The 27,502-nt window shown below is 35.3% G+C and overlaps 2 protein-coding genes across 4 annotated transcripts in view; one reads left to right on the forward strand and one right to left on the reverse strand.

The window, feature by feature from the left end:
* Nucleotides 1–27,502, reverse strand: part of gabra5 (gamma-aminobutyric acid type A receptor subunit alpha5) — a 59,895-nt gene that overhangs the window by 25,965 nt on the left and 6,428 nt on the right. The window contains exons 1-7 of one of the 2 annotated variants that reach the window (XM_087257626.1): nucleotides 25,731–25,778; nucleotides 25,266–25,514; nucleotides 24,762–24,846; nucleotides 24,433–24,557; nucleotides 22,700–22,767; nucleotides 22,079–22,299; nucleotides 9,314–9,396 (exon numbers count right to left, since the gene is read on the reverse strand). In XM_087257626.1, the coding sequence (XP_087113752.1) occupies nucleotides 9,314–9,396; nucleotides 22,079–22,299; nucleotides 22,700–22,767; nucleotides 24,433–24,557; nucleotides 24,762–24,844 (580 nt within the window). In that variant the 5' untranslated portion in view covers nucleotides 24,845–24,846; nucleotides 25,266–25,514; nucleotides 25,731–25,778. Of the gene's footprint in view, nucleotides 1–9,313; nucleotides 9,397–22,078; nucleotides 22,300–22,699; nucleotides 22,768–24,432; nucleotides 24,558–24,761; nucleotides 24,847–25,265; nucleotides 25,515–25,730; nucleotides 25,779–27,502 lie in introns of those variants that run through there. The other variant, XM_087257627.1, reaches the window with a different exon arrangement.
* The window catches only part of gabrb3 (gamma-aminobutyric acid type A receptor subunit beta3), a 138,855-nt gene that overhangs the window by 10,124 nt on the left and 101,229 nt on the right, over nucleotides 1–27,502 (forward strand). For both annotated transcript variants that reach the window (XM_087257617.1, XM_087257619.1), the window contains exon 2: nucleotides 27,413–27,460. In XM_087257617.1, coding sequence (XP_087113743.1) covers nucleotides 27,413–27,460 — 48 coding nt within the window. The remainder of the gene's footprint in view (nucleotides 1–27,412; nucleotides 27,461–27,502) is intronic.

Below are 27,502 nucleotides of genomic sequence, written 5' to 3' on the forward strand. Positions count from 1 at the left end.
CACACATAATTTCTACTAGCCTGAGGCAGTGACTTTTAATTAACATTGATATTTCCAAAAAAAAGACTGCAAAAGACTTTATTTTAAAAAAATCAAGAATATTTTCTCAATCTTTCCTTTAAAACAAGTTGACATTTAATTATTGCCAGAGCTTTTAGAATTCCTCTACAGATTTTATCACCAGAATGGCAGCAAAAAGTTATTTAAACTTTATAGAAAACATTTTAAGGGATAGTTCATTCAAAAATGTACTCACTGTTTCCTCACACACCCAAATTTACTTACTATTTAGGCCCAATACTTAACCCTACCCCTCATTTTGCGCATTCAGATTTTTCCGGACCACACTCGAAACTAAGGGGTAAGAAAATTTTCCAGAATACACCTGCCACAACGGCAGCATGGCTGCACCCGGAATTATGGAATTCCACAATTTAGTATTTTTTGTCATTATTACAAATTTTTACAACAAAGCAACACATGTTTTAATTTATTCATAACCGCATTCGTGTTTTTCCGTCATACTTAAAAAAAATTATAAAATAAAAAATAAATAAATTTCGCTATCTATAATCCATAATAATAACTCATGTATAGTAGTCCCACAGCATTTTTGCTCTTAATGACACTCGAAAACCCTGTCAGAAAAGTCTAGTGGCTGAGAATGACCTTTTTAGAGTGTCTGTTATAATGTTAATGTTGTTTTTGGTGTGTTTACATTGATGAATATGACCACTGTGTAAATGCACAGTATAGTTACGATCTTATTGCCACATTAGATCGTTATGATAACATAATATATGCCTTCGGTGATTTCCTAAAGATGAATACCAAAAAATAACACAACTGGAATAACTACAGCAGTCACGACCGTAGATCTCATATGAAGCATGAGATTGCAATGATATGATGACGTGTGCAGGTGCTGTAGTGCTGTCCTAATTCTTAGGGATACATTTTCAAGTCCTTTCCCTTCGCACTCGGTTTTAAGGGCCAAGGGGAAGGAGAAGGGGTAAGGGTACAAAAATAGGATTGGAATTGGGCCTTACCCTCAAACCTTAAATTTATTTCTTCTGTTGAACAATAAAGAAGATTAAGAAAAGGCTGAACAACAGTAACCATTGACATACATATAAGAAAAACAAAAACAACGAAAGTAAGTGGTTACAGGTTTCCACCTTTGTTCAAAACATATTCTTTTCCATTCAACAGAAGAAAGAAAGTCAAACGGGTTTGGAACAAGTTGTAAATGATGGAATTTCAGTTTTGGCTGAACTATCCCTTTAAATCTCACTACTTCCTTTCCAACATACACCCACACCTCTAGTACCTTTCAATCTGTCCCTAAAGCCTGCCTTTCTTTACACTGAGATTATGAGGCTTGGCTGCCCTAAGGTCATTCCATGCTCTTTATACACCAGCACTATCATCTCTAGCCATTCGCTCAGTAGACTGAAATAGTATTCATAAAACCACAGCATATTGTTTGTGATTTTAAGGCATAGTTGTTGAAATGTTATGCTTGTGTAAATATATAAATGTGTAAATATGATTTTGCAATTTTAATATGCCTATATTATTTTTTAAAACTTCTTCAGAGAGTATATACTTCAGCTTTGTGTATGCCTTACCTTATTTCTCTCTGAAAACTCTCTGGAAAGAGATATATTGGATTAATCTGAACTAAAAAATGATTGACCACTGGAGATCTTTACAAGGTTGAATCATCCCACAGTAATCTTTGTTATATATAATCTTTTGAGGTGAATCTGTGCTAGCACAAGAGCCTGAAAGCTGTATTCCAATGTGAAAGGGCTAAATATACCGTAAGTATACAGCAAATAAACCTTAATGGACCTGACAAAAATAGACACTAAATAGAGGATATAAAGTGAGAGACAGGAAACGGCGAAACAAAATTTCCTCCTGTGGTTGGTGTTAATGCATGAAATATTGCATAGGTAAGTTTGTGAGAGCTGTCCAAGTATACTTTACTCTTCACACCTCAAGAGGCACATTAGCAAAATACATTTATTAGCTTGTCTCTAATTCCAGAATTGCTTGTTTAAATCCTACTCAGGGTGGTTCATGTAAAACCAAATATATTTAATTGGTGCCGTGGCCCGGATTGGAGTGAGGTTTAGGGGGTGAGTAACAAAGGCCAGTTTGTGAGAGTTGTGTGAATAAATCTTATTTCCATGGCCTCAAAAGAACACTAGTGCCCTAAACCAGATGAGAGTGAAGTTTAAGGGAGAGAATGTAACAGTGGCTGGTTAGTAAGAGCTGTAAATGTAAACATGCAATAAATGAACTAGATGCCAGCTATTGAAAACTACGCCAGTAAATCTCACTTCAATGACCTCAACTGGTGCACCAGTGACAGACGAAAGAGTCTGCAGTCTTTAACATATCTGTTATTGTGCCTGCCATCTGTCTGCATCTGTTGACATGTTGGCACCTACTTCACAACTTGAATCATCAGTTTAAACTCGAGGGGTTAACCTGTTGTGTGATTCAGATAGGAGTGAGGTGGCTTGTTTGTGATAGCTGTGCAAGTAACCCTTACTCCCCTGACCTCGAGAGGTCCACTAGTGACAGACGTTACAGGTTGTGATGTCTCGCATCCTTGTTAGTACCCATCCCCCATGCCAAAATTGCCAGTTTATATCATGCTCTGAGCAGGTCAAGTAGAACTTGAAGTGATTGTGCTTCCACAATCTCTACATTTAAACTAAAATACTAATTTTTATTTCTAATCTCGATTCAAGTTTTATTGCTGCATAATAACTGGATTAAACTACATTTGGCCCATGCTAATTAATTTTTTAATTTTGCTTCTTGCCTCACAGCCAATGTGAGCACTAATCATTGTGTTCAACCATTTATACAAAAACTACAAATTTATTTTTTTCCTTTTCTTTTAAAAAATGTGCTTGTTGTCTTTTGCCTCACAGCCCCTCCAAGCAATAATCATTATCCAAACCTTAATTCAGAACCTTTTTTCCTTTACTTTTTTTATATAAACTGTTAAACTAATTATAATTCCAACCGAAGATTATTTCAGAAAAAAAAACTATAGATGCAATAAATATAATAAGGCATCTTTAAAAAAAATAATACTATTATTATTCACCTGCTTTGAATATTACCACTCAGTTGAATGGGTGTTATCAGTGGTTATCAGCTGATAGATATTGGCCAGTAGGGGCCTTAGTCAGAAGGCTGTTGCCATCCATCCACATGGTTAATCAGCTAAACTAACACTCCAGATCCAAGTTAAATCTGTTTTTACATCACTGTGCCAGTTTATCAGCTAATAACCACTGATAATGCCCATTCAATCAAGTGATACCATTCAAATTGGCTGAATTATTAACAAGATCTAACTGACAACAATGCATTTTTAACAGTATTCATTATTTTTGCTAATGTTAGATTCTTAAAGTAATTTTTTTTTTCAGTAAAACTATAACAGTGCTGCCTTAGCCACATTATGGCTTAATTTAAACAAAAAAACTAAAAAAACAAGAATAATTCAATCTGATAATCTGATACTTCTTTATAGCACACAAAAGGCTAATCTTTAATCTTTATTTTGACTTCTAGTCAATAGCAGCAATCTTCTACAAAAATTTAGCTCTATAGCCCAGTGATCTAGAAACATTACTTAATTAAAAATACTAAACATGGTGTATAACAAAAAACTATTAAAGAAAAAAAATAACACGGTGTACCAAAACCTCTGATCTCTGGAACTTCAGACAGTGTTGCTCCTCTAAATTTTTAGATCTAATATTCACCTAGTTTTATTACAACTTTTTCATTCATTCATTCATGGCATTCATTACATGCTTTTCACACCCCTGCTTTTTGGTTTATCTTTAACTTCTCTCCTTTTTCTTCTTCCCTGGACACCAGAGTGCTTTGGCCTTTTTTATGGTGATAATTACATATATCATAGTCTGGGAACTAAATATGCAAGATTGCACTTTATATGGGAAGATTGATAATGCGTTGAATAGAAGTGAGTTATGGTTCGCTTTTTAGTAATATTTTAAATTGATACTGTTGAAGTAGTATGAGTAATAAAAATGAATACATAAATAATAATTTAAAAGCACCCCCATTGTCTATTCCACAGTCTGGCCTTCAGTCATACAGTCTGATACACATTACCTACAGTAGACACACGCCAGTCTCACAATGAAATAATTTAAACTCAAATCAATAATTCATGTCTAGCCATGCTATAAGTAGGATAATGTACTGTACTATCAGCCAGTCTCTACCTCAAAATAAACCCTTTCAAGGTGATACAAATCCCCTCTGCTTCACACCAGGCGCTATTTTGTGAAAATCCTTGACTGACTATATTAATTCTGAATGTATGCTTTCGTCAGCACTGAAAGTACTTACACATATGGGATAATGGCCATTGCCACAGATAAGCATTGTGTCTGTTGAGATTAACTACAAGAGTTCTGTTGAAGAACAATAAACCTAGCATAAAGCACACCAACTGTAACCCTGATATGTTGCTGTTTTTACGTTCCCTTTCTAAAGCATTCTGGTTGTGATAGCAGCTAAAACCAGGCGTCTGTCACTGTTTTCCAACGAGCCAAACAAAAGCTGCTAAGTGCAGACAGAATTTATATAACCCTTTACATAACAGAGCACAATACTTCAAGTAAACACATTTGTTATGCGATTTACAAGTTAAATCACCAATTCTCTGTACATAGAGAAACTCCTGCTAGGAAAATTGTGTTAAACAAGTGTGTGAACTTGACGTGTGTAAGTATGTTCTTTAACATGACTCCTAAATTTACCACCTGATAATGAATCATTTATACCATCTGAAACAGTTTAGATAGCTCACAAGGTGTTTTAAATTGCAAAATTAGAAATCTTACAAATCAGAGAAAAAAAAATCTCATCAAATGACTAAATATCAAAAGGCAGTGATTTCTCCCAAGTAAAGTTTGTGTTTGTTAAGACTGTGAATATTCAGTTGTGCTCAAACTTCATTAAATATTTATGGTGGTATAAGTAGGTCTTGCTTTTATTATAAAATATGTATAATAAATCAATTGATAAAATCAATGAGAGGAGTAAATGTTGTTGGATATCCTATTGCCCACAAGGTATTTCTCGATTGGGAGAACAAAGCAAGAGTGGTAAAAAAAATGGATCACTGAATGAACTGCTAAGCCTTGTTAAAATATTTTCAGTATATCAAGCTTCTCTTCTTTTAAACAAAATGTTTTTTTAGACAGTCGTGTTGTAGTAGTAAGGTTGCTTGTCTGCATATACCAATTTGGATTCAGGTCAAATCATGCCGGCCCGTATAATTAATTTTAGAGTGATTACATTTTATATCCTATTCTTCTAACCATGTAGATGTTCTAATTTAACAATCCATCAAATTGTAATGGGAAGACTATGAGATGCCCAAATGCATGGCATCAGACTCATTTTAGGTCACAGGCCAGATTAGATTAAACGTCACCTTATGCCGGCTGATTTTTGATTTGTTAAACCTCGATGTACCCATGCAGAGCGTAAGCCTTATGCAACTTTGCAAGTTGAAGTCCAAGAGCAACTTTAACTAGGTGAAATCAGTAAATGTACTGTAATTTTCAGTCTGGATGTCATCTGTTAATTTTACAGACATTTCACAATGTGACTCACACAATGCAAAACACAGGTAATAAAAAAAACAAATAATAAACAGTTTCTATGGGGATGTTTTATAGGGAGTAATACATTTTTCAAATAAATTGCAGGTAACAATTAAACTTGGGAATTAAATTATCTTAAATAACGCAATATTAAATACCACAAACAAAATTATAAAGGTTCCACAGCTTTAAACTGACAGCCTTCAGTAACTGCCTAACTACAGTAAACTACCTGTATTTTTGTAAATCGATATATAAGACAGCGGCCAAAAATCCCATGTGATGTACTTAAACTAAACCTCAAATTGTATTTGGATATGCACAATCTCCCAGCATCAATGAGTTCTGTCTGTCTTCAGAATCCTAAACCAAAGACTCTCTGTGCATAGCCCGTAACATCAAAGAAAGCTGAGCTCATCTCAGGTCATCCCTGGCTTCTTAACGAGAAAAAGCCTTTCTTTTGTGTGTGCGTGTGTCTGTACGCAGTGGGTATGAGAGGGATGGCAGGACACCTTCCTCCTAATCCAGTCCCCAAGTCACCCTCCTCTCTGCAAGCAGCAGGTGATAATCTTAATCCTGCTCCTGGACAAAAGCACCTGCCATGTGATAATGAGACTAAACTGGACTAAACACCAGTCCATCAAGCTGTTTAAAGTGGGCCAAGTTAGTATGCAATTTTTGTTTATTTTGGTAAAAAGGACACTAAAATGTCATGACAAAAACCCAGTGAGAAAAACTACAACTGTTGCCAAATAAATATCTATTAATTAACAGGTTCCACATTTCACGGTTTGCATGCAATTTCTGTTTATTTACCACTATGAATTGAATTATGAGATATTTTTCTCTGCTCTGTTGACTTTTGATGATGAAAATTCAACTCTGCAATTTAACAAAAGGAATTTTTTTGTTGCATATATAATAATAATAATAATAATAATAATATAATGTATAGATAGTGACGTCTGTAAAATGACAGAAAAAGTATGTTTTTTTTGTGTGTGTGTCATGATTTACAAACCCCCCAGACAATATATAACATTTTTTTTTAAATGTTAATAAAGGTCACTCTTTCAAAATTTTCAACATCAAACATTATAAGAAAGGTCAAGATCCCATTAGGGCTGCAGGATATCAGAAAAATCTCATTAGGGATGCACAATATATTGGCGGCCATTTCGTTATCGGCCGATAAATGCTATTTTTAATGTTATTGTTATCGGTTCGATGTCAAAATTGGGTCGATATCTTTAAGCTGATAGGTTATGTAATTGTACAGAACTGCCTGTCTCGCATATGCTTGGGTCGAACTTGTTCAGACTTGTCCAGTGCACTAAAACTGAGCTTTTGTCACATTGTTTATTCCTTCCAAGTCCATAATTTCTTTATGTGCTATTGCTATATGTTAATTACTCAGTAAGTAACCATATTTCTTATCCTTGCAGATATGGTTGATAGAGTGCCATTGTGTATCTTGGTTTAAATCGCCTCAGGAAACATATTACTTGTATATGCATAATAGCAGTGATGCACACATGCTAAACAACTTGGGTTGTTTGTAATATAATATGATTATTTGCTATTATCAACGCGTTGCTTGCCATGTGTTGTTGATGAAAAATAGTATTCAGTTTGATCGGCATATTTCTAATGATTATAACGAGTGCGTTTATAACAAAGTGAGCTGACAGAGCCTTTACAGCACCAGAAACAACAGTTGTTTACTGAATTAAAAATAAAACATTTTGAAATATGTATATTTATCGGCTATAGTATATCGGTTTTCCACCTCCAAATCTTAAGACTTTTCGGTTATTGATATCGGCCCAAAAATCCAAATTGGTGCATCCCTAAATCCGGTATTGCGATATTTTATTTTTCTGCAATAAATATTGCAATATAAATGCAGTTCCACAAGATGAATAGCTCTATTTGGCCGTTTTCTGGGGAGGCTAACATTATTTAGGTACAGTAATAACAATGCAAACAATGCTTTTTTTGCTTTGCAATGTCTTGTAAGGGGGCGCCTAACCTGTGGTCTGAGTGGGTCCTAATACGACGGGGACTCTATACTCCTCAGTGAGCGCCGTCTTTCGGATGAGACGTTAAACCTAATTCCTGACTCTATGTGATCGTTAAAAATTCCAGGATGTCCTTCGAAAAAGAGTAGGGGTTTAACCCTGGCATCCTGGCCAAATTTGCCCACTGGCCTCTGTCCATCATGGCCTCCTAACCATCCCCATATCACAACTGGCTTCATCACTGTGTCTCCTCTCCACAAATCAGCTGGTATGTGGTGTGTGGTGTGCGGTCTGGCGCAATATGTCTGCCGTCGCATCATCTAGGTGGATGCTGCACACTGGTGGTGGATGAGGAGATACCCCCCTATGTGTAAAGCGCTTTGAGTGCACAAAAAGTGCTATGTAAGTATAAGAAATTATTATAGTGTTTCTAGTCCAAATATCGGAATAACTCTAAGATTATGTAAACATATAGTATAATTTTTACCTTTAGAAAGAATTTGAAGAGTTTTTCCTCTAGCCAAATGATCTGCCATAAGGTTACGTAAAATAATCTTGTTTTCACTTTGAAATGTAGATATTTGGACAAGAAACAATACAGAAATTCTAAGTAAAATTTTTGCATAATCTGTATAAACTTTGTATAAATTATTAAATGCAATTAATCTTTGTTACATCATACTTTTTGTGCCCAAATGGTTTAAACTCTTGAAATGCTCATTCACAGGCCTTAAAATTGCATGCAAATTATAAACCTTCACTCTGTGAAGCTTAGCAGTGACTCTACAAATCATGTGACTCAACATTGAATATCTTGTGAAGTGACTATTGCAGATGCACACATTGCGATATTGATGCTAAAATTATGTATTGTGCAGACCTAAATCCCATAGTCCAATTCAAAATCATAAATCAATTGAAAAAATAAAACATGAATCACAAACTACAAAAAAACTAACAAACTGGTAAATATGGTAATGTGGTTAAATATAACAAACACTGATTGGTCATGAATGAATGTGTAGTCTGATATGTACAGTATCACTATGGCATTACATGAATTAGAGTCAAAAATGCATTTGATGTAACAGCCAAAAAAAATGAGTGTAGTCTGAAGCTGCATTAGGATTAGGGTTTGGTTTAGATTTAGCTTCAAGTAATTATGCATAATGTACTGTTAATACTCTTACATGTACATGTAACAAGGAGACTGTAAAATAAAATTTTACAGAAGTATCATGGGTTCCAAAAAGGACCTTTTAAGGAACAGTTTTTTTTTTTCTTAATGTTAAGAAAGTTTATTTTACTGTCTGTTCGGATAACACAAATGATATTGTGCTGTACTAAGACACCCAATGTACTATTCAGCTATTTTGGAGAGAAAGTGTGGTAATTGTGGATTTTTCAAGTTTGAAATTCACATGTTTTAACTGAATAACAGATGGATGTAAAGAAAGATCTACACATTTCAGCATCAGAGTGTTTTTCTTATGATTTCTTATAATCTGATTTTTCAATATATATATATGTTTATAAAATAAAAACGAACCAAAGATTTTTTTATGAGTGGCAAGGGGGATTTTTGTCATTCAACATAAAACATAGACTTACAGCTGCCAAATTTGAGCGGGCAGGCATGGGCATCCATAGGGAAATCCTCCAACTGCATTGGACACTCCGCTGATATGGTCAATCTGAAGAATGAAACATAAAGATATGATTGAATGGATACTATCTGGAGAGTTTAGAAATGTCTTAACTCACTGCTGCCACACACTAAAGCACTAAATAACTGATTGAAACTAATTTAGTCACACATTACAACAAGGTTTCATTAGTTACTGTGAGTTAATGTGTTCACTATCATGAAATAAGAATGAACACTAATTCCAAAGCATTCATTAATCATCGTTCAATATTTACAGACGCATTATTACAATCCAAAGTTGTGCTTGTACACATTACAGTAGTCATTGCTCTGTGAAATAATGAGAACTAACAATGAACGACTTTATTTTTATTAACTAGCATTATCGAAGATGAATAAATACTGCAATAAATGTATTGTTCATTGTTTGTTCATGTTAGTAAATGCAATAATTAACATTATTAAAAAGTACCTGTTTGTAAAGTGTTACCGAAAATCCTCTTAATGTAGCTAAAATAGCTGGTGTGTATTATTAGGGAGACTGAACTTGAGTGTGTATATTGAATGCTCTTAGATGTATTTATAGAACAAGGGTGCCATCGTGTGCCAGAACTAGGAATGCTGCCAAACTGGTGAAGCAAAGCACTGCTAAATCTGGCTTTGCTTCTAATGACCCCCCCCCACACACACACACACACAAACACACACACACACACACACACACACACACACACCAATCTCACCGACACACACATACAAATGGCATTTCCTCTTCAGTTACTCTCATGTTTCATTCATGTTTGATTCTAATAGATTTATATAGTTGTACAGTAAATTTTATAATACTGTGCTGATTTTGAGTTGGCATCGCCACCTATTGGAACATTTGAGGACTACAGGAGAAAAAAATGAGTAAGGCGTTTACTTTCAGTTCTATCCAAATTAGTATACCTGTACACAGATACAGTTAAAAAATTAAATTAAATTAAAAATAAAATAAAATAATAAATCACTTCATAATATACTTCATATATTAATATAATAATATATATTTTAAACAAAGTTGGTATATAAAATTAAGTAAAGAAATAATTTTGTAAAATATTATGCTTTTTATGAACTTGAAAGCATTTTTTTTATTCAGACATACAATGCGTCTTACAGTAATCTAGTTAGACAAAAAAAGATATAGATATATTAAAGTGAGTGTATAATTAATAAATCACTCTAAATATAAATACAGTTGAAGTCAGAACTATTAGCCCCCCTTTGAATTTGTTTTTATTTTTAAATATTTCCCAAAAGATGTTTAACAGAGCAAGGAAATTTTCACAGTATGTCAGATAATATTTTTTCTTCTGGAGAAAGTCTTATTTGTTTTATTTCAGCTAGTTTTATTTCAGGTCAATATTATTAGCTCCTTTAAGCTTTTTTTCCCGATAGTTTACAGAACAAACCATCTTTATACAATATGGTTTTGTATAAAGCTAACCTAACCTGCCTAGTTCACCTTATTAACCTAGTTAAGCCTTTAAAATGTCACTTTAAGCTGTATAGAAGTGTCTTAAAAATATTTAGTAAAATATTATTTACTGTCATCATGGCAAGATAAAATTAATCAGTTATTAAAAAGAAGTTATTAAAACTAATATGTACAAAAACGTGTTAAAACTCTTCTCTCTATTAATCAGAAATTGGAAGGAAAAATAAACGGGGCTAATAATTCTGACTTTAACTCTACATTATCCCTAATACAACTATTTTTGTTCTTATTATTATTTATATGTATATTATATAAAGTATTTTATATTCCTTAATATAAACATATTACAAAACATATCTATTTTAAATGTTATATATAAGAACTTAATAACTGGTGTCACTACAGTAACAAAATATGATTTATTTTTGAAAACAATACACTGTCATTAAATAACTAATTAAATCATTTTACTTCTCAAAATAAAAGTTATTGCTCAGAATAAATAAATCCTTCTACAAGAAATTGAAAAGTTGCCTTTATAATTTAGGGGATTCCTCACAATGATATGAAAGGGGAGGGGGGATGATGATAAGACTGCAGTGACTCTGCAGTGTCTGAATCTACTATCCTGCAGCCCCCTCTGGTGGACCACTTGTAAAAAACACATTAGAAACACTACAATATAAGTTTTCCTGAAAAGGCTAAATGCGTAAAAGTGATGTAGATGGATTTTGCAGATAAAGAACATTAATTTATTATATCTGAGACAGCTCATGTGAATCAGATTCCTGAATGTTACAAAATATGATGAACAACTTAATTATTGTTACTCCATCAAACAATCCGAAGATTCCATGCAAAGAAATACATTCTACCATGTGTCTGCTGACTGCAGAAAGTCTGTTTGAATCAATGTTCAATGGCGGCTGCTAAAGCAAAAGTCATCAGAAAGGCCATTTAGAGCAGCAATTGTATGAGATCAAGGCTGATCATAGCTAGCATTACCATAATACATGATGGAGGCCTTATTATGCCACCCCGTAGTCATTAAATCTTCCCCTTGACATCCCGTCTGGAGCCCATTATTGGTGTAACCCAAGCAATAAGATGTCGGCACTGACAGAGTAATGAAGGGGTTTGATAAGTAATGGGGGTTTTCTGATTGCAGGTTTATTTATATATGCAAATTGGCATATTCTGATATTGGCTTGATTTTTGCAACATAAAAAAGATTCTATTACTTCAAAATATAAAGTAAAATGATGAGCTTTGTGAAATTATGCTACACCAAAAACATCTGTAAAAGGGGCAGACAGGCTAAATAAAAATGTGATTTCACTGCTGTAGTTGACACTTAAAAACAGCGAGAATAACTGTTTCCTTGGTGCTGTAAACAATGCAGCTGCTCTAATATTTAATGTGTATGCTAAATACCATCTACATTTTGGGAAAACAATGGATACTTGAAATACTTCCTTTCAGTGTTGCCAATTATTGACCTTATTCTATCACATACTAGCGGGCACAGCCATTAGAACCTTATAGGCTCATTGAGTTTTTTGGCTGAAAAGCTGATTGATGTTGCAAACTTGTATTTTTCTTAATGTACTTTTGCTGTACAGTTGTTTGAAGAGCAAGTAGTTTGACCATTTACTTTGCATCTCTCAAAGATGGCCTGTTTTTGTTTTAACAAAATAACGAATTTTGCAGAACAGTGACAAGTTTGCATAATAAATTAATGATCATAAAAAGTTGAGCTTACTGTTCCATGTGTGGGCATAAACCTCTATTACATACGGTAAAATACATACTATGAATCTAATTTGACTTTATTTCAAGTTATATGTAGATACAAACATGGTGTCTATTGGTATAAGCTAGTTTTAGACAGCTGACTGAATATGCTGATAAAATGGTACAATCCATTACAGCAGAAGTCACCAAACTTGTTCCTGGAGGGCCGGTGTCCTGCAGATTTTAGCTCCAACCCTAATCAAACACATCTGAACAAGCTAATCAAGGTCTTACTTGGTATACTTGAAACATCCAGGCAGGTGTGTTGAGGAAGTTGGAGCTAAACCCTGCAGGGACTCCGGCCCTCCAGGACCAGGATTGGTGACCCCTGCATTACAGGGATGGTCAAATTTTCATTATTATAAATTTTAAAGATATAGATAAACTCAAACTATTTTGAATGGTCGTGGGCAACTTATTACACGGCACAGTGGCTCATGGGTTAGTACTGTCACCTCACAGCAAGAAGATTGCTGGTTAATGTCCGGGCTGGGCCAGTTGGCATTTCTGTGTGAAGTTTGCATGTTCTCCCTGTGTTCATGTGGAATTTCTTGCTGGTTTCTTCCAAAGACATGTGGTATAGGTAGATTTGGATTAACTAAATTTGACGTAGTATATGATTGCGTGTGTGAATGAGAGAGTCTATGGGTGTTTCCCAGCACTGGGTTGTGGCTAAAAAACATATACATAAAACATATGCTGGAATAGTTGGCAGCTCATTCCACTGTGGCGACCCCTGATAAATCAGGGACTAAGCCAAAAAAAAAAAGAGAACAAACAATAGAACAAACCATTGTTATACAAAAACTTGCCTAATTACCCTAACCTGCCTAGTTAACCTATGTTAAGCCTTTAAATTGCCCTTTAAGCTGTATAGAAGTGTCTAGAAAAATATCTAGTGAAATATTATTTACTGTCATTATATCAAAGATAAAAAAATCAGTTATTAGAGATGAGTTATTAAAACTATTATGTTTAGAAATGTGTTCTTGTCTCCGTTGAACAGAAATTGGGGAAAAAATAACCAGGGGTGCTAATAATTCAGGGGGGCTAATAATTTTGACTTCAACTTTATGCTGCTAATTATTCGACTTTCTGAAACATGTAAAACTATGCCCAAACACAAACAAATGTCTTTGTTTAATGATGAAAACATCACTGAAATATAAAATCAGCTGAATATTTGTTAAATTTGATAAGTTAATGCAGAATATGACTTTCAATGGGTATAAATTCTCATAAGGTAACACCTTGGCTGCCACTGCAGTCCAGTACAACCCGTCTGTCTTTGCTACAACTATTCTCCTTCTCTGGCCTCTGTTAAAGCCTCCACTCTGATTATACAACCACTCACTCACTGTCCTTTGTCAAATCAAGCCAAATCAAATGAAATCAAATGAAATCAAATCATATCAAATCGTTGCAGTGTAGTTAGTAAGTCTGAAACAGACATCGGCCAAATTAAAACAATGAAAACTGTCTGGTTCCCAGGCTGGTTACAATATTTTTTTCTCAGTATATTGTCACACAAATTATTAAAATAAATGATATTATTGTCATTTTAAAACCATTTTACAACCCTGATTATATAATAATTATACAAGGGTATTTAGATTCCGCAATTTGATGCTAAGTAAATATAATCCATTGCCACCGGTGATGTAGTAGAATGTAAATGACATTTTTTACTGTCACTGTTAAGGAAGGGGGCTACAGCTTCGAACTAATGCAGATTTGAGCAACTTTTTTTTTCCAAACTTTCATTAGTTTTTAGGGAAACCTTTTCTATTTTATAGTCTAAACACTGTTTCTAGGAGGCTCTCAAATCAGATAAAATGTTAGTGACATTTATTTTTTGTAAACACGATGGACGATATACTGTATTCATTCATTCATTTTCCTCCTGCTTAGTCTCTATTTCAGAGTTCGCCACAGTGGAATGAACCTCCATATACTGCATAGTTTTTCACTCAAAATAATTGAGGTGTACTGTACATGTGTTGCATGATGAGTCGATATATTGATTGCCAAATGTGCACAGAAAAATGGCAATTGGCATTTAGTAGGTTTTAAGCAAAAAATGTCCGATTCTGATTTCTGGCTGGTCGATCGGTGCTTACTGCCACAGGACTCCAACTGCTTAAAACCCCCATCATCAGCATCTAAGGTTGAAGGGCCCATAGTCGGATCTCTGACTGGAAATCCTACGAGGATGTAATTAATGAGACAGTACACGTGAGGCGCTGTTCCCCCGGTTAATCAGCGCAGGGCCTTCATCTCTGACAGCTCCATGATGAATTGCTGTATTGGAGAAATGAAGGACTGTCCTCTAAACTCAACCTCCATTCGACCAGCTCACACAACTTTATCAAAAGCAGCCATATGGGAGGCGAAGAGCTCGCTGTGTACTTACTGAAGGTTTAGTGCTGAGCTCAGCATTGCTGGATGTGGAGACGAAACGATGTGGCACTTGGGCCTTGACAAATCACAGGAGCTCATAGCTTTATCCTGACGGTGAGCTTTATTTGGTCTGTGATAGCCTATTAGGGCTCATAAATTATTATTTTTGTCCTTCCCTTGGCTGTCTTACAAATTTCACAAGAGCGTTCAGACAGAAGTCTGTGTCCGTAAGTAACACTGGCCGATTCCGTGCTAGCACAACAGTGGGTTTGATTATAAATAATGTACAATGCTTAAAACATTAGGTTAGGCTAAAATATTAGGTTTCCTTAAATATTAAAGAGCTGATATTGTAATGCAGTTTTTAGTTCTAGAAGTATCTGGGTCAAAAAGAATCAAGACAATAAAAGAGCAATACAGGCTTTATACACTTGCACTTAATTAGGTACACCTTATTAGTACTGGGTTGGACCCTCTTTTGCCTTCAGAACTGCCTCCATGCTTTCATGTTGTTGATGCCAAATTTAGAGCCTACCATCTGACTGTCGCAGAAGAAATCGAGACTCATCAGACCACGCAACGTTTTTCCAATCTTCTATTGTCCAAGTGTACCTAATAAAGTGGCCAGTGAGTGTATTTTTCCTATAAATTCGATTTTTTTCTTCTAGTCAGAAAAGACTGCCTATCATGCATTTTAACCACAATTTATAGAAAAAGCACATTAAATGTCATTCAGCATAAGATTATCTAATAAAAAATCTTCATATCATAATCTTCGTCATATATTTCAATCAAGAATCATTAGAAGACATATTAAAAATAGTACTTTATAGGATGTTTTTATTAAATTAAAATATAATTAAGGTGTCTTGCGTTGACCTCACAGCAAAAAAGTCACTAGTTCCACTCCCGGCTGGGCAAGTTGGCATTTCTGTGTGGAGTTTGCATGTTCTCTTCGTGCTCCGGTTTCCCCCACAAGTCCAAAGAAATGCGGTATAAGTGAATTGGGTAAGCCGAATTGTCTGTAGTGTATGTGTGTGAATGAGAGTGTATGGGTGTTTCCCAGTGATGGGTTGCAGGTGGAAGGGCATCTGCTGGGTAGAACGTATGTTGGATAAGTTGGCGGTTTATTCCACTGTGGCAACCCCAGATTAATAAATGGACTAAATGGACATTTATTTATAATTATTAATTGTGAAACTGTATTTTTAAAAACAATATATAAAACAAAAATATTCTTTACATTTTTACAATGCATGTTTGCCTACTGCAGCATTTGCCTCAACATCGAGCTCAAGCTAAGAAGTTATTTTAAAAACATGGCAGATCTTTCAGAAGATTTGACAGTTTCTAGAACATCTCCCTTTTGTTCGGTCTCATAACCTCCTTTTTAACTCTAATAAAAGACTGTAGACTGCATTCCACTTTTAGAATGTGGGTGGTGAAACTGTTTTGCCCTGCTTTTTCATGGCAGCTAAGGTGCTCCTTTCCATCTCAGCAGGAAAAAGAAGGCAGAAGAAAAACCTTACTGCTGATCACTTTTCCGGAAACAATGTGCGCGTTAGTGAGCGGTGAAAGGCCCTTTTAATGGTTTGCACTGTTAGGAAATGCAACACTGGGCAGAGTCTATTGTAGGCAAGCTACAATAGCTCCACCATTGATTTCTAAATGACACGCTCCGAGTCATTTCCTCTCAGAGTCATTAATGTTTGATTGATGATCTCCTTCAATCTACCATCTAAAAAATCAGCTCTATCTAAAGCTTTATCAATTGAATAATTTTGTAATATGCGTTCGGTCCCACAACACAGACAATCAAACAGCTAAAAACAAAACAGAGAGAAATCATAAATGAGAAAGAAATGCATTTTCCACAGATGAAATGATCCATGTTCTTCGCCTTTAGTATTTCTTTTTACTTTGCTTTAGCCCCACTATGTGAAACATAATTGTTACCTCTGTGCAAAACCTGTCTAATCCTCCAATACATTTGAATTGGAGTTAATAAACACTAATAACTCATTATACAATGGATCATTTTAAAGGTTCAAGAAACCCTCAAGTACTTGTTTTGAGATTTTAACAGATTTTTGTTTGTTGTGCATCAATTAAAACAACGTTAGCCCCTGTCAGCTTTAATTGTGGGAAAAACTGGATAAATTAGAGCTTTTGTGAGCTGGTTTAAAATAATTTTTGGGGCAGGATCAAGATATGTGACATATCGCTCATCTGCCTGTCCAGAGATTACTTGTCGGGTTATTATTCATAGCTGAGTTTTCTTTTCCTATGAGAAGTCCTTGCTTCTTAATCATTCAAATCAAATTACTTTTATTGTCACATCATCAGCAGCACGTGTGCTCATGACAGCATGTTCTGTCCAGACCCGCTAAGCTGTGAAACCGCGTCCACGCACAGCACACAGTATTGAAGGCTCATATGTGTTTGTTTCCATGATCCATGGGGTTTGTTCCATGGCTTTCCCTGCGATGCTGTCAGGGCCGATACTGCAAAGCTGTTTGTGTATAGCAAGTATTTTTGTCAGGAGAGCTGTAAGAAAATTGGAAATTGGTGGACTTTTATCAGTTGAGTTTGTTACCATTCAGACATTCATCCGATATCTGTGCTACTGTGTTTGCCTATGTTTAAAACCCTCCAGATTTCCGGCAGAGTTATTGATTGAAATAGATAGGGCAAGAGACCTGCTGCATGCTTCACTGTGTCTGCATTCAGACCAGGGGATTGAGGAGGAGAGAAGTCCTCCTCATTTATAGTGTTTATATATACATGATTATATTTATAATGATATAACAAATTGTGGTTATGTCTATATTCATTCATTCATTTACTTTTCGGTTTAGTCTCTTTATTAATCAGGGGTCACTACAACAGAATGAACTGCCAACTTATCCAGCATATGTTTTACACAGCAAATCCCCTCCCGGCCGAAACCCCACACTGGGAAACACCCATACACTCTTGCATTCAAATAGAAACACTACTGTCAATTTAGCTTATTCAATTCCCCTATAGTGCATGTCTTTGGTCTGTGTGGGAAACTGGAGCAGCCGGAGGAAACCCACGCCAATAGGGGGAGAACATGGAAACCCCACACAGAAATGCGCCCATTGAGCTATAGACTGCGCCACATTGACGCCCGTGTTATGTGTACATATTAAATAAAATTACGAATAACCTATCGTTTATGTAGCAGAGCATTAAAAATGCTTACTGTTTATTTCTTTACATTTTAACTTTGTGAACTATAAAATCATGGGTCTCTTTACATTTTGTGTCTGATTTATTTATTTTTTTGTCTGATTTTGTGCACCAACTGACAGTTGTTTGCTCCCCTCTTTTGCCCCTGCTCTGCCGGCCACGCACACTCCTCCCTCTGCTCGCAGTGCTCCACGCCAATCATGAAGCATTTTTTTTTTAATTCTGAGGTAGACCTGAACTAAAAGAGGGAGGTTTCATGACCCCTTAACAGTAACCTCGGAAGGAACTAAATACATAACCACCACAATCTAAACAGTATAAGGATTGTGCACATAAAATTTCAGCACTTAATCAAGCAGATTCTACTACAGAGTAAATTTAGTATTGATGCCATTTGAGAACAACAATAGCATCTTTTATACAGCACTAACACAGCAGTGCACGGTACTTGGCAGTAGATTGTTGCTGATGATAGCATTGAGAGCAGAAACTGTGTGCGCGTGTGTGTGTGTGACAGAGAAAGAGTGTGTGTTAGTGTGTGTGTGTTTGTGTGTGTGGGTGTGTGTGTGTGTGTTCTCTCCCTCTGCCCTGGTACCGCGAGTAATGGAGCAGACAGTCTGTGAAGAACAACTCAACAACAGGGGCATAAAACACAGCCACATGCCCTCTTTCGCTTTCTCTCTTTCCTTTGTTTCTATTTCTCGGTCTCAACCTGCTCTTGTTTTATTTACCATGGAACACCCTTTTGTTGGATCACCCCTGGATGACTGGTCCACGAAGGCAGGGCACATAGAGAAAATAAAATAAACCAAATACAGTATATACTAGGGCTGGGAGATTAGTTGAAAAGTAATCGAAATCTACATTCAGAACCTATAATCGGTCAAATTTTTTTAAGGTAAATTTTTTTAAATTACTTTCCGTTCCCTGTGTGGAGTCACGTGACCTGCTCTGTTTACACTTCTACATCGAGCGCAGCGTATAGTCTGGCGCAGGCTTCACATGGTCACATACCCCTCGCCGTGACTAACGCCAAACCTGACCTCTTAAAAAAATGTAACTACATGACACAACGACACATAGAGCAAGCTATGTGATAGCTTGGTATCACATACTGTAGCTTGGTGGCGTTGACAAATGTGGGCGGCGGAGAGAGAGCATAAAAATTAAAGAAATAAATAAAAGAATGGTTCAATAATTATTATTCAGTTAAAATGTTCAATCAATCGGGATTTTTATTTTAGGCATGTACATTTTATAAACACAATATATTAACGGACATTAAAAAAAGAATAATTTGTTGCCTCCGTATGTTATAGCAGCATTCCAAAATAGAGCCTATTAAACACCTGTGAAAAAAATGCTATAAATAGTAGTAACAAATTGAATTTATAAACCTAACTGACTAACATAATGAGTAGAGCTAGACAGAATATGCAGATATTTTTTGCTATTTCTGCAGAGAATTTTGTAAAAAAAAAAAAAAAAAAATCTGCAGATTTATGCTGAATTATTTTAGGAGTATCGTAACTAAAAACTTAAATATAAAATGAAAAGTAATAGCTTTTAAACTTCTATTTAATGTTTACAATGCAAATCCATCTAGAGCCACTTATTTGGTAAACGATGCAAGTCTATCATATAATATATCTACTAAAAGATGGAAAGTATTACTTTACAAACTGTAATGTAAATAAATCAAATGAACACTATCATATTAGTCAATAATATTACTGAAATTGATTAAAAATCTGAAAAAAATATAAATTTACACATATTTAAACAAGTAATTAAATGGATTTATTGATGTTCTGCCCCATCTGCATAAATCTGATTCCGTGTGGGCCTAAGAGGTATAGTAAAAAGTAAAAAAATGACATGAGTTTTCAGAGCATCAGTGAACTGAATATTTCCAATCAATCAGTAACATTTTCAAATGTATGTTTTTTCCAGCAAAAGTATGAATTACATGAGGAAAATAATATGAGTTTCTCCTTTCTGAATAATTACTATACCTATATATTTATATTAGCACACTATATGTTTGTGTGTATGTATGTATGTGTGCGTATACCTGTATATGCATGCAGTATATAGTGTACCTAGACAGTAATTATTGTTGTCAGTTAGGGCTGCACCATATTGGAAAATACTGACATTGCAATATTTAGTTTTTCTGCAATAATTATTGCCACATGAATATAATTACACCAGATGACTATTTGTAGAAAAAATCACAATTTTAAATTGATCGGAATGATTTTGTTGGGGAGCACATCTGCATAAAATATACAAAATGATACAAAAATACACTAAATAATATCATTTAAAACACAAATGAAAACAAGAGAACAAAGATAAAAATGAAAAAGAACACTATGGCTTTCGGTGGAGTATTGAGATAGTAGAAATTTAGTAAACAAATGTAAAATAACAGTGTCTTCATTGTATAACCATATAAACCTAAATTAATAAAATCTAATCTAATTGTTTAACCAGAAAACTTTATAAAGTCTTGTGTCAAAATGGTTTAAATGAGCTTGAAATCTCTTGTGATCTTGCGATATGACTATTGCAGATTGGCACATTTCGATATCGATGCTGAAACAATATATTGTACAGCCGTATTGTCAATATTTTTGTCAATTCAATTAAGCATGAGTAAGCTATTGGTTTGATTGAGTAATTTACACTAGGTCTGCACAAGATTGGAAAAAAAAATGACATTGCAATGTTTTTTCTGCGATTTTCTCAGAATTTTCTGAAGAATTTCTCATTTTTATATTCATTAGAATTATTTGTAGTTGAGTGCAAAAATATAAATTTAAATGTGCTAAAAAATAAATTAAAACTCAGATGAAAACAGAACTAAAATACTGTAGCAATTAAATAAACAATACTTTAAGGTTTTCTGTTGGACTGTATTGAAGTATAGAAAGACAATATTAAAATGTAAAATAACCCTGAATTGTCTTTATTCTATTGTATTAAATAATTAAACACAATTAATATTCACTAAAGTGACAAACTTGTTTAAATTATCTTGAAATCTTAGTCACAGACCTTAAAAAACACATCCAAATAAAAGTGTTTCATAAAAATAAATTAGAGTTAAACTTTGCAACGACTCCTCAAATTGCATGTTTTGAACTGTATTATCTGTTTAATCATAATCCTAATTTGACATTGCATATACTGTGATGTGACTATTGTAGATTCGTACATTGTGATATCGATGCTGAAACGATATATTGTTAGTCCAAATTTAGACTGGGGTAAACAAACAAACAAAACAAAAATTCTATTAAAACTAGTTACAAAGGCATCAGGTATCTGATCTCAAATCACAAGAGCACAACTTATAGATTCTATTACTTTGACCTCAAGAAATAAAGCTACTAATTGTATTCCAGCAAAAACTCTGGGAATTGCTTACCTTTTGATCTATAATTTAAATTATTATTCAAAGTCGATATAGTTTAGCCCTTGAAATATAAAGAAAATAAAGAATCTGAAGCATGAAAGAACCACTAATGAAACCAGAAATTCATGTGACCTCTTGTGAAAAGACATCAAAAATGTATAGAGCAAATTGTAGGCTTTAGCAGAGGCGAGCTGAACAGTCCCACTGAGACTGTACCATGAGGAACATGAGCTGTTGAGTTCAGCGAGCGCCGAACTCATGTGTGTTTAACACATCCGTCACGACAGTGGAAGGTTCAGCAGTGTAACACAAGGGTGAGGAGGCCATAACTGAAATAAAGGTCGAATGTATGACTGTACTACACAAATCCATTCATTCAGACAACTTTGAAATGACAAAACACACTGGTACCTCATGGTGTACAGTAATGTCCCATCATCCTTCAGTCTCAGGAGCTTGTTGGGTGTTGTCATGTTGTGAGCAATGGATTTTTTGCCGTTGAGGAAAAAGGTGTCGGGTGTCCAGATGTTGCTGGCCAGCAGGTTATTCAGAGGTAGCATCTCCATTGGACCCTTGAAGCACAAGCGCTCATCTTTCCAGCTTTGACGGAAAAACACATCAATGGTGTATTCCTGTTAAAAGGAAAATGTATGCATCATTTGGTGTGAATCTGAAGGCAGGGTCATCATGAGGGACCCAGGCCCTCCCTTTGATGAAGTGGAGGGGCTCACTAAAACATCCCCATAAACTTTTTCTACAGGGAGCCATGAATTACAGTGACAACCTTGCCTGAAGGCAAAGTCAAAGGTGTCTTTTGACTCAGTATAAAAATGAACAGTAGTGTCATTCACAGTGTCCTGCCTAAAACATTACATTCTGAATTTCATTAAACGATGCAGAGGTGAGGTCATTTTACAAATGGAGGTGGGATTAAATGAAGGGAATAAAAAGGGATCTCAGTTGGGAATTTCCATATGTTAAGTACATGAATGGTGTTTCTTCATTAAGAAAGGATATGATTTAAACACTTACCATCTCAGTATCTGACACTGGTCCAAAGCTGGTAACAAAGATGTTGGTCTTGATTTCTGTCACTTTCTCTATGAAGCAAAAACACATTTTTTTTATACAATATATACACCGGTCAAAGTTTTTTTTTTTTTTTGCATTTTTTTTTTTAAGAAAACTATTCAGTTTATCAAGGCAGCCTTTATTTAATGTAAATAAAAAGTTGTCAAACTGTTCAATAATTATTTATTAAACATTTATTTATTACTTATTGTATGTGTTCTCAAATAAAATTATTAGTCCAGTCATTATTGTTTTTATTATTATTACCATTAATAAGATGATGATGATAATAATAATAATAATAATAATAATAATAATAACTAATATTAGAGTGGTTTCTGAAGGATCGTGTGACCCTGAAGACTGGAGTAATAAAGCTGAAAATTAATTTTTAAAATCACTGGAATAAATTATTAAATTAAATGAAAAACTACTTTTCAACAGTTATGTTTTAGTGCATCAACATTACACAACTTTACAATTTGTACTGAATTTTTTATTAAATAAATGCAGCCTTGGTGAGGAAGAGAAGCTTTAAAATATTTAAAAATCTGAAAGAAAGAAAGAAAGAAAGAAAGAAAGAAAGAAAGAAAGAAAGAAAGAATTGGCTTCATTGTTGTGATTAAAATCCACAGTTAATATTTTATATATTATGCAAATTCTTACATAATTACATAAATACATGATTAAATCATTATATAAACGTGTCTTTTTTATTTTGACCAATTGTCATTTTCATTTTATGGTCCAAATGCACAACAATGTTTGCTTTTTCTTCGCAAATTTCAATAAACATATAAATACATAGAGATGAATAATGTTTATTTATAATGTCTGTATATTATATTAAATCTGTGAATTTCCTCTAAAGTATGCTTTGATTTGTCCACTTTTTTGTAAACGTTAGTTGCATTTACTTTAAATGAAAAGTAATTAATTTCAGTCGCCTGCATGCACTTTCCTTCTCAAAGTACTAAATCAAGTCCAATGCCATTATTTGTCAATTGCCTTCATGCTGCTGCTGCTGCTACAGTTATGAGCTGTGCTCCCTTGAACTCTTTCTCACGTGGAAACAGAGAAGCCTGTGTTTATTCTCTGTCTCTGCCACGATGCCATTCTTTCGACCTCTCAGAACAATGAACCTGCACCTTTGGTAAAGAACGATAGCTTTCTCAAGGTCAGCGGCTACATTCATATCCTCTCTCTCTCTCTCTCTCTCTCTCTCTCTCTCTCTCTCTACCTCTGTCTCTGGCAAGAACACTGTAATTGAGAGTGCCAGGAAATAGTGGCTGTTTGATTTTTTTACAGAGGACCAGGCAATTTCAGCTTTCGCTTCTGCTCTGTGCAAATATCTCCTGTATGAAAACATAGATTTTTTTCCCTCCTCTATGTACTTTCCTCCCAGTTAGTAAATTGAAAAGAAGCAGCATCTCTCCCTCTCTCTCTATCTTTTTTAATGAAAAGTCCTTCATGCCGCTGTCACGAATGGAATGTGCAGGCGTTCTGTGTGTTTCAAAAAAGCATCTGCCTTTATCTGAACACCTCTTTTCACAATAACTACCAGGTCAATGCCAAGCATCAAAGCCCTATAATACACAAAGAAAAAAAACACCTTTCACTGAAGCACGATCTTGACAAATGTGAAGGTTTTCTCTCTTTTTTTTAGTGGAAAATGGTATCTGTGCAGAGTTTACCTCCAAGCCCAGGTCGAAGTCTGTTATCATAGCCATCCAGCAATCCGTCAAGGATTCGTGTGAATACTGTGATGTTATCATTGAGCTCTGACTCTTTAGGGGTCCCTGTAGTTGACTGGGAGAGGCTGATGAGCAAGACCACAGAGATAATTAATAACTACAAGTATTATCTCTCGTCCATTAGGCGTTTCAGCCATGAGCTCAATGATAAAATGGTCATTAAGATATGAATCTATTATAGACATATCAATGTCTTACATTAATTGATTGCTGCAATTAACTAGAATAAAATATGCGGCATGAAATAGAAAGTTAAGTTAAACATGTACCTCAGATGGCAGGTCAAAGTCATGAACAAAACACCAACCCACAGACTTCTCATTTTGCCGCTGCAGTGTGGTCCATATCCCATACCTGTAAAGAGTCCAGCATAAGAAGTCATTCATTCTTGATAATATATAATCGTATTCATTACAGGTCAAATTAGGACAACCTTTCATTATTTGCATAATTATAACACTAATAATTTATTATTTATTTATATAATTTTGATTACAATATTATTTAAAACAAGTTGTTTAATCAAGTTTATTTACTTATTTATTTATTTATTGCAATTAGTGCATATGATTTAGATTTAGTGCATAACCCTTGAATGCCAATTGATAAGATTTCTTGCAACACGATCGTGTGTAAAAGCTGGAGCTGCGCTGAGTTTGCAGCAGCTGTAATGTTCAGTTTTAACAGCCTCTGGCGTCTAAACTTGTCGAACATTTATAGTGACTCCTACAAAGCAGAGTTGAGCGGAGATAGTGGAAAGCCTCGTATCTTACCTTAAATACCTGAATGGTGCAGTGGATCCACGTTGAACAACTGCAACGAATTCCTTTTGAAGCAGTGAGCAAAATCCCGCAACGTTCAGCTTACAGCAGTAGTGCGACGCGTTGTTCTTCTTCTTCAGAAATATCCAGTCTTAACCATACAGGCTCATTGTTCCGTCCTCTTTCACGATCCAGTGACTGAGCAGCCGCTGCAGAGCATCCCTTCCTTTGCCTCGCATCCCAAAGACCTCTTCATCACTCCTAAATCCAATTGAACGACAGTAACCAGACAGCCCTTAAAACAGTCTTTGTTTTCTCTCTTCCCCTATTCTCCCTCTAGCCAACACATCCCCTTTAACAGACCATTAGGCTACTTTTCCCCCTTCTTCTCTCTGTGGTAGTCTAGTGTACGACATCTCAACGCTTATCTGCGCAACCGTTGAAGCGTTACAGAGTTTAACAGGATTCTCCGCTTACCGGGTCGCCGGTTTGGACGTCCGATGCTCTCCCGACTATCGCCAGACTGTCACTCCAGTGGCATTTGTTCGTGTTTGGGACCAAAGTAATAGGACGTCACCTCCGCGCGCTGCATAATTACCCCCCGAGGGAAATTTGAGCGGCCGCTTGGGTTCCAAACTTATCTTGTTTGAGCTTATTCAGAGAAAAGCGCGATTAAACTGGCGCCTGCGTGCGGCACAAGCGCGGACGCTCGAAAATGAGTGGATTTCCCAACAATTCTGCTTACTAGGCATTTTGCGCGCGAGCGTTTACCCTGAGGCAGCCCCCCTGCACCAAGCTGTTTAATGAAGACTGGATTCCTCTTCACGCGACCATTATATATCTCCACTGGGGATATTTATGCTTTAAGACTATCCCTTTCTCCCAATTAAAACGGGGTTGTGTATAAAAGAATCGCCCTGAGGCTAAATTAATTTGAGGTCTACTATATCAAAGCATCAAGGTGTCAGTCAAAGACGCATAGCCTGATATTGATTTGGTAGAGATAAAAATGGTTTCACATAGTAGAGTTGGGAATTGGTTTATGAGTAACAGAGTGGGCTCTAGTAGTAATGAGGACAACCATCAGAGGGAACTCTCATCCCATTTTTTTCTGATGCTGACTATCACTGCAGTGCCTCAGTCGATAAAGGAAAGCTCTACCTGCTCCAGTTTTTTTTTTTTTTTTATGTTGTGCATGCTGTAAGTGGGGAGAACTTATTGAACTAGTTTCTTTTATAACAACACGCATTGTTCTGATTTGAGGTGACAGGACAACAGGGAAAATTGCTGCAATGTCAGAAAAAAAGAAGCGTGAAAAATGTGGCACAATGCTATTCTCGTTTAAATGATTAAGATTTAATCTGTAACAAGAATCTGCATTAAATAATCCCAGTTAAATACACTCACTAACAGTGTACTAACGGCTCGCTGAAGGTGTAACAGCAAGAGACCCGAAGAAAGTCTTTGATTCAACTTAGTAAATTAAACATCTGCTTTGGGTTGGCTTTAATGGTCACAGTGCTATTCTGAAGAAAAAAAATGCATCCGTTAGGACAAGATTTTATTTCTACGTTCTTAAAGATTGTTTCCTCCTGTATCTTTTAAACAGCAGAGCGAGAGTGCGCTAGTGATGGATTGTGGATTTGACTTCCATTGAAAGTAAGAACTGATAAAAAAGTATACATTCAATGCACCGTAAGCTGGTTTGGATAAATGTGTCTGATAAATGCATAAATGTAAAGCTTGGAAATTCATTAGACACAGGCATAATGTGATATTGTGTTTTGGGGATTGATTTATTTTTAAAATGCTTTTGTCTGTGTACTGATTGACTCGGTTGATGTGCACTTCAGAGATTTTCATACGAAGAGCAGCTGTTTCTTCTACAGTCCACCTGTGTCCTGTGAACATCTGATAAACCTGATCTAGTTGTTGTTGTTGTGTATGTGTGTGTGTGCATGTTAAGCGGAGCTTGAATAACTGAGATTACCAGAACTGCACAAAAACAGCATGTCTGAACTAAAAACATTATGAGTTATTTGCTACTACTTTTTAGTACAAATAATCAGAAACATCACACTTGTTTACAGAATGTGTTCTTTCTAAAATTAGAATTGTGGCATGGGAATAGTAACATCACTTCCTTTTCTGTTTTGCAGGAATGCTGTGGATGGAAATAAAAAGCTGTTTGCAATTTATGACACAAGGTAAGTGTGTATGAGGTGCATGAGGATGTTGTTTTATACACT

This window comes from Danio rerio, chromosome 6 (assembly GCF_052040795.2).
Source record: "Danio rerio strain M-AB ecotype USA chromosome 6, GRCz13ab, whole genome shotgun sequence".
Taxonomy (NCBI): Eukaryota; Metazoa; Chordata; class Actinopteri; order Cypriniformes; family Danionidae; genus Danio; species Danio rerio.